At 38.4% G+C, this 8,720-nt stretch overlaps 1 protein-coding gene across 3 annotated transcripts; it reads right to left on the bottom strand.

The window, feature by feature from the left end:
* Positions 1–1,289: 1,289 nt before the first annotated feature.
* hoxd3a (homeobox D3a) lies at positions 1,290–2,873 on the bottom strand. 3 transcript variants are annotated; one of them, XM_067251541.1, is made up of 2 exons: positions 2,423–2,873; positions 1,290–2,150 (listed from the first exon to the last, which is right to left on the bottom strand). In XM_067251541.1, the coding sequence occupies exons 1-2, from the start codon at positions 2,871–2,873 to the stop codon at positions 1,402–1,404; spliced, it is 1,200 nt and encodes a 399-aa protein (XP_067107642.1). In that variant the 3' UTR covers positions 1,290–1,401. The 3 variants fall into 3 exon arrangements, with proteins under 3 accessions (XP_067107642.1, XP_067107649.1, XP_067107658.1); XM_067251548.1 differs by having other exon boundaries at positions 2,426–2,873; XM_067251557.1 differs by having other exon boundaries at positions 2,429–2,873.
* Between the last annotated feature and the right edge of the window lie 5,847 nt (positions 2,874–8,720).

Below are 8,720 nucleotides of genomic sequence, written 5' to 3'. Positions count from 1 at the left end.
GGTGCGGCACATAGCTACAACATTTCCAACATCACACAACATCTCTGCTTTTGTATCAGGTTATTTTACGCACAATGAAGATTTCATTGAAATGAACAAATAGCAAGTGCTTTGGAGATTTCCATGGCCTTGGAAAATCTCAACCCCTAATACACACACAGGCTGCACTAAAGCTTTCATTTATCCTGGTCAGAATAAGAAAAACATTCATACATTTCTCCCCTTGTCACCTATGTCAAAGAGTAAAGCATTGGCTGAATCTTACGCTAAACCCCTCTGTATCATTAGAAAATGAATCTTCCTACACGGTGATGATCGCTCAATCGTCTCTTTTAAATCAAGTGCACCTTTTCTTCAAATACCAAGGCTACAATATCATAACCTTCTCTTGACTCATTTTATACAAATCTTAAATTTTGAAATTGCATGACCTCGTTCTTTTGTATACACGATAGAGTAGGCTATAAGAAAAGGTTTCTTTCTTTGTCTATTGCCAAACCTTCCGTGTATTAATTAATTCTCATTTGCATAAAGAAAGTTGCATGTTATTTATTTTTGTGAATTTAAACACTTTATTTACAAAATGTTAAACACAATAAAATATAACATTTCCATAGCATTAAGGTTTCATAAATTTATGAATAGTCCAACTGAATGAAATAATGTGATATGAAAATCTGCAATGAACGACGCAACATGACATGCTGGTGTGTTTAAATTTCTATGATCATCGATATTTCAATAAAGCTTATAAATGTCTTTAGTGATACTGTGACACGATTGACCATGGAAATGTATCCTAGGAATTCACAAAGGATTTAGCTCACACAACTATCACCAGAACCATGACAAACTAGCAGTAACCGAAAACCTGTTTACTTGATGAATGTTGTTAAGTCGGTGCAACTATGTTGCATAAGTTCCATACTTATATAAATACTCATGTAATTTATGACAAATAATATGCGATACAACGTTGTTAAATAATAAATAGGGTAATAAAAAGAGATAAATGCAATATAATATTGGGGAAATAAATAATGGCAATTGACAGATAAGAGTATTTTTTCTATAAAAATCCATCTCTATTAAGATGGGTGTCTACTGTCAGATCTACAGGACTTACCTTCAAGTAATGTTATGAAAATGTCAGTCCTTATATTGCGCATTGCACTTCAGAAAACGAACAACTGACAAACGGTCTGCCACTGCGCATCCTCAACAGTCAAGAAACAGCTATGCTTAGAAAATAATTACACAATAGCATTAATAGTAATAGCAATAATAATACTGTAATACACGTGACTCGCTTGGAGTGTAATCATATAAATTACTTTTGAATAGTGAGGTAATAAAAGAGCGTAACATATAATTTGGGCACACAGATGGGAATCCTCAATATTACAAATGCGTAAGTTTAGGCGCTTCTTGGATCCTTCCCTGAGACGCATGGTGAGAGGTGAGGTCTGTGTATGTGGGGTGGGGGTCACAGGGTCCATGGTGGTGGTTTCCTGGAATCTGGGCGGCACAGCTGTAGTCCACGCTGGCGGATGAAGGATGAGGAAGATGGCCGAGGTTGAACATGGGGCCCGAGGCTGGCATGGAATCAACGAAATTCCCCCCAACATACACGGGACTGCCTTGTAAATTAGCGTTGGCAAAACCACCATTGCCTTGCATGCTGTGGTGTTCGTATTCGGAGCCTGGGTACCTTTTCTGTTGCGGTATGCAGCCTCCTAATGGTGCCGTGTACGCAGCCAAGCCGTACACGTTTTGCTGCGGTTTGGCGAATGACGGAGGCGAGGGCGCATCATAGCTCAGGCTGTTTACATGAGGGAGCTGACCAGAATATCCAATGTGATTTGGGCCACTTAATGGTGGGCTTCTGTCCGGGGAGTGTCCGATTGGAGAGTGCATTATCCCCTTCGATTTCTGATCCTTTTTGTATTTCATCCTTCTATTTTGAAACCAGATCTTTATTTGGCGCTCTGTGAGATTCAATAAATTAGCCATTTCCACTCTTCGGGGGCGACAAAGGTACCGGTTGAAATGGAACTCCTTTTCGAGTTCTACGAGTTGGGCGCTGGTGTAGGCAGTTCTGACCCGCTTAGAGGCCGGCCCAGGTGGACTTTTTTCATCACAGGGCTCACCTTGAAATAGATAGCAAATGCCATGAGTTAGTAATCAATCAAATTCTAGACCTATGCATTTGGTATACTTTTGATTAGGTTCGATTCAACTGTATTTTCATTGTGCTCAGTACAAGCGCAGAGGGAAATATTTACATTGTGACACAACCCTCAATGTAGTTGTTAAATTGGGACTGTAGAGTCAACATTATCGTTATATTACAGGCCTACACACACACACACACACACACACACACACACGCTCACACACACACGCACACACTCACTCACACCACTACCTGCTGCAGATGTGCAGTTGTTGCCTTTCTGTTTTGCGTTCTGTCTCGTCTCCTTCATCCACGGGAATATTTGCTTGGTAATTACTGGCGTGGCAGTATTAGAAGCACTGTTTGAAGGGGACTTTTTTTTCTGAGATGACGTGTTTGTGTTGGAGCTTGGTGAAGATGCAGTCAGTGCGGGAGGCTGCTGCTCTGACAGACTGGTTGGTTGGCTGTTGGCTTGGCTGCTGCTTGGTCGCATGCAGTTTCCATTCATGTCATTGTCTTTGAGTGTTGGTGGCCGGACAGTGGAGGTCTGTATTGGACAAACCGGGCCCTGATAATCATTCTCAATGTTAGAGGTTGAGTACGATTGATGAGATGGTCCATAATTGTAGGAGTCTGGTTTGGGGTAGGAGTAGTTTCCAAACAGTCCAGAGTTATCGTAATAAGTAGCTTTCTGCATTTTGAGAACTCAGAGCATAAAGGCCAGTGTAGCTCTATCCAATGGCATGGATGTTCTTGTACCACGTGGTTGGTGTTTCCCACCGTCTCTGGGTTCCGTGACCTAGGAGGAGAACAGTTGTTTAGGCTTATTGTTGAACTATACTTGAGCCTTAAACGCCATGAGTATACGACTACTTCTTGCTGAAATTTGATTCAGTCTTCATAAATGAGTTACATTTAACCAATTACCAGTATTCCGGATTCTAAAATGTGTCCTATTCTATTAACTGAACATATATGACTCCAGGGCATACACAGAGACCATCTCCCGAAGACCTTCTCCATACTCTCCCTTTCAAAACATTTGGCATTTGAGAAACAAAAGAGTTAAAGTTTAACCTGTGATTCAAGACTCTTTGTGTAACCCACTTTAGAAAAGAGCTGAATCAGCATTTGAGGTCGACACAATAACCCTTTCACTATATTTCAAAGCCCCAACAGACAAGATAATCTCTTTCTTCACCTCAACATACATGTATCTCTGCTAAATTCATGTCGAATGCGAAGTGGCCTAGCCTACACATTTTGTATATAAGCTTTAAAGTGGGACATTTTGAATTTTATTATTCTCTATAACTGAGGATATATTTTTAAACATTTTTACAACTAACACTTTTACGCTACTGGGGGCTAGTGATGCCGAGCGAATCATTTCCTGTCGAATATTTTCACTCTTATATTGGAACGCCCGTAGGGTAAATCTCCGTATAAATACCCTTTTAAAACGAGAGCATTGAATAAAGGACCTATTTGGAGCCTACAGCCAGTCAAATCCTCACACAATTTAACATACTTAATAATGTTAGAAAGTCTTATAGGCTACGTGAAGTAGGCCTACAGAAATGAAGACAACCATATACAGTAGCCGAAAACAGTCTTCGCGCAGTGCATAACAATTCACCTGTCACGGTGGACCGCAACAAAATTTATGACCACAAATGTTATGGTCGTAAACGCCTTGGAGAGGAATGAAAGGAAAAGCCCCTTAAGACTGGCCACCCTCAGAAGTGTAAAACTAAGCGTAGGAGGAAGGCAAGCTAAAGAATTTCATACTCCGCAACTTCTCTATGTAAGAGTCATTCCGTAGCCTATAAATGGTGCCTCGACAATCATTCTTCATTGCATAAACTGAGCTCGTGCACAGGCTACACACATTTATAAGAGAAATATATTCATTTGTAAAGGAAAGCATCGGCATTGAAGAAAGGAAATTCTGAATATGGACTAAAATGGTCTGACTGGTGACATTTTGTCAAATCTAATTGTATCGTTTTATTTACATTGTGTGACTGCACACGCAGTTGTTTATTAATGTGTCTTTTGGATCTCTGTATTGGTTGTAGTTTTAGTTGTGTTCAGCGTTAAATTTAGGCCTAGCTTATATTACAGTTTGATCTGGCTCGAACATACTTGCGTTCACGAGATTAACTGATGAAATTATTTTTACGAGCTATGTTTGAATGCTTGAACAATCTTAAAGGACGATAGGCAGCACCATAGTCCACATAGACTGTTTTCGTCCCTTAACTGCGGCTTTACTTATTTTAAATTGTTACAGTAACGATTAGCAAAGAGAGAAGGCCTAAGGCCCAGATTAATATAACCTGCCTCAATTTGATTAGACAGGAACAATGAAGTACGTAATAAACTGTATTTAATTCGATTTATTCAAAAAAATATGACTATTTGATATTGAATTGATTCAATAAAGACATTTTGCTCACCGTATTTTGTGCGAATCCTTTGTATTTTCCCTCACGCGTTCATCATTGCTTCCACCTGGCCCTGAAACAGAAAACAATGCATTGGTTAAATAAACCGCTATTCACCTCCATTGCAAACATTCGATTGAAGGAAATGCAGTACGGCCTAGTGTGGGTTTAAAGGCTATCAAGTGCCATTTGGAGTTGCATTGCCACATATGGAATTTTTGTATAATTTAGGCCTATTTAACTTCAACTTCACAACACATTTGTGGTATCAGTTGTAACGCATTAATATTTAATTTAGAGATGAACCACCCAAAAAATAGATGGTCATCTCTTGGTCTGTGCAAACCATTCTCTCACATTAACTGTTAGCTTTGGGGGGGGGAAGTCTTAGCTGGCAATTCTACACAAAGAAGAGTCGTCCAAAATATTTAGCAGTCATAAGCCTTTTGGGTGACCTTTGGCTCGTTCAGCAATAACTCAAAGATTAATGAACAACGAGAGGAAGGGACTAAAGTTAGCCACATTGAAACCCTAACCACAGAACTTTTCACAAGTGTTTTAAATCAGAAACCCTGGCTGAGACTCTGGAGCTTGGTCTCCTAATTTGGAATTTAACATCAGAAATAAGCAGTTACTGCTATGTTTCTGGAACTTTTAACACTGGCGCTTTAGCCTACAGCTGTCTCGCCTGGGATGTATTTGAGAATAGCATATCTCCGATTTTTCTTATAAATATGGGGTTGCATCCACTTGAAACTGAGAAATTCATCTGAGACTGTTGGAAAAATGTTACGTTTTAAGTGGGCTACTTTGGAGGGCGTATAGTTCGGCCAGACATGGTCCTCTTTTGAGACAACAATGTTTCTCGCCCACGCACTGTTACGGTAAGTTTGGTATATACAATGGAAATTGCACTGGGAATTGTATTAAAAATGTAGGACAAGTGTTATTACTTCATCCTTATTCTCAAGCAGTCACTCTGGGGTTTTAGTCGTTTCGAGTATCTGGAAAAAACCTTCACTTTGTTTACGTACGGAAATTGAGGTAGAAATTGCTTTAGTGGATCTTACAACCTAATGTCTCTCCGAATACTTTTTACATTTTAACCTACCCTTTAACAATGTGATAATAATATTATGTATTCACTGATTAAATTGTAAAACATTTATACATTTAGGTCAATTGTATGTGGTTGCTGCTCTATATAGGCTAGTTGATTGACTTTTTAAAAAGTAATTTGAAAATTCAAGACTTAAAATATATCACATCACTTCATCTAATATTTCTTTGTTGCCTATTTAATATTAACAGCAGCCTTCCGTCTCAGTAATGGTTAGTGTAGTCAAAAATACATGCTCGATAATTCAAAAAAGGTTGAAGGTAGCTGTCACAACAATAGCAATGAAAACAATTGCATATAGCCTATGTAATGTGTTATTTTAATATTCCTGACCTTATTCCATAAACATAATTGAAATTAAATATTGATACACATATAGGCTATATGCAAACTAAATAAACATATATGCTACTATTGGAATTTACTTGATCAACTGATCATAATGCTGTGTTTAATGTTTGCTATTGTTTCCTAACAAGCAATTTTCCAAATATTTTTAAATACAAAGTCAACCATCGAAATCAATGTATAACAATGGTAACATTGCAGGTTAACGAAGCCATATAGTTGAAACCACATAAATCATGTCTAACATCACTGTGACGATAAGACAACAAATTAATGTGATTTACGATCTAACAATCTGTGAGTCAGAATGAAAAGTTTTTCTGCTTCTTTCTTTCCTTGAAGTCAGTTTTCATAAAAATGCAAAATCAGCTGAAAACCTACCATCAAAATACATCTGTCCAAAGTAACCTTTCAAAACGGTGATTCTAAATTGTGAATACGCCTCGAAATTCCATATCTGGTCCTTATGGCTCTAGTTACCGGGGAGGACGGTATTAATAAAGATCTCCTCCTTTGAATGGAATACATCATATTTATTCTCTCGCATTATGTAAAACCATGGTTAAAGGTTGCATTTTGCCATGCAATTGCTTACCTGCAGTGTCAATTTATCATACCAATGCTGCTCAGTCTCAATTCCTTTCCATGCAGTCTCTAGGATATCCTTCACCCTTTGTCTGCAGACAATACTGTCCTAAACCTGATCTTGCTGTTTTTCAGACATTTCCATATACCAATGCAGACAGTATTCCCGATAGAATGGAAAGACTCACGTTCAACTACCAATAAAAAACGAAGAAGGTATCCTTATTCCAGAAAAAACGTTCCTGGCAATCAATCACCCACTGAAATATACTGAATTTCTGAACAGTATCACAGTTGGAGCAAACATTAGGATTTTGGGTGTTTCTGAACCTTTATGATGACAAATAAAGGCACAGCCTTAAAATACAAGCATATTTGTTCACGTGATCCAGATGCCAGATTGTTCTGATTGAGGCTGCTTCTTCAACCAAGCCTTACCTCACAAATCCATTTTAAAATGGAAGAGTATACATTTCATTATCTGTGATGAAAATGCAACGTTGTCATAGGGTTTTTCTCGTTTACATCTTTCCTCTGCATGAATACAGAGAAAGGGTTGTCCTTACTGGCACACATTTACACGACTCGATTTAAGAGTCGTTATGAGACTATTTGCTTCACACTTTTTGGTGTTTATGGTTTTTACAATGGTCTATGCATGTTCATCTTTTGCTCTGACAATTTTACAATTATCACCCAGTAAATTGGCATGATTTGTGAAGTCCAATTCCAATTCTTATTACACTGTATTTTGCAATTAAATACATCTGGGGTATTAAAATACAAAGGAAGCATTTTCATTTGTTGATTTTCATTTGGATTTCTCATTGCTACTCTTCTTTAACATTCGATACCGGACGGACTAACCAAAGGTCTGTTTTGTATTAATTTGGAAATATTTACAAAGGGACGAATGAGTTATAGTCTAACGTTTGGGCATATAGTTAAAAAAAGGGGTCCGAGATTGTATTCAAATAAACACGTTGCGAACCCCCTTTTGTCTCTTGTGTCTATTTTGCTCCCAGCTCACACATGGTATTTTAGAGAACAACACGGGAAATGGAAGAAACATTTTCTTTCTATAATCACTGTTTTCGATGTAAACATCTTCAAAGGACAATTTGCCAGAAAAAAAAGTCAATTGGAAGATGGAGCTGTGGAGCCATAAAGCCGGTGGGGAAGCTGGCCGAGGTACCGTGCACCGTGGAAGAGACGCTGGAGCAACGACGCAGCATATGTTCGGGGGGTAATAAAAGTGAAAGATTTACAGTCTTCGCCCAGCCCCCCAACAGCCTCACACCCTTTCAGGAATTACTGAGAATGATTTACAACGAGTCAGATAACTGTCAACCCGTTCAAACACAACTTCCACAACTCAAGGAAATAAATTTCGTATTACTACGCTAACCATTAAAACATAGTTAAAGACGCGGTTTTGTCTAAGTCCAAACGAAGGAGAAGGATTCCCTTGATATTTGCGGTTATATTAACGTATCGAAGGCCTTTTGACGCTTTCCACACACAAAAAGCAATAGTCTAACAAATATATTTCACCGACATTAAGGCTCTTTTTCTGCCCTTTACAATAAGTGACTGAATGGGTTTTTACGACTTTCTGAAGGGGCCTTATACACCCCACCAAAACAAACTCACACCGTACAAACCATTCTCATAACACAGCAAAATATATGTAGTAAATATATAGTATAAGCATCCAAAGGGATACCTTTGCACTGTTAACTCTCCTATAAAATATTGACACTGCTGACCATTTCAATAGGTTTCTTCTCATAGAAAGTACAGCATTGAGGAGACTATTACAAGTTCAGTCTGTCGAAGGAGCACATCAAAGGGCACTATTTATCAAATATCTGACAGATATGGTCATTTACCATCTTACTCAAAAAAAGAGGCTGAAATATTTACCTACCAAGCTTCCATTGGTTCAGATGCTGTGCTAAAGAGATGGCTACAGTTGCGTTGAGTATCAGACCGTTTGGATATTATTTTCTTGGGATCTCTTCAGTTTTCAAGTCTGATA

This window comes from Osmerus mordax, chromosome 2 (genome assembly GCF_038355195.1).
Source record: "Osmerus mordax isolate fOsmMor3 chromosome 2, fOsmMor3.pri, whole genome shotgun sequence".
Lineage (NCBI taxonomy): Eukaryota > Metazoa > Chordata > Actinopteri > Osmeriformes > Osmeridae > Osmerus > Osmerus mordax.
The sequence above is the reverse complement of the archived record's forward strand: the minus strand, read 5'-3'. Positions and strand labels throughout refer to the sequence as shown.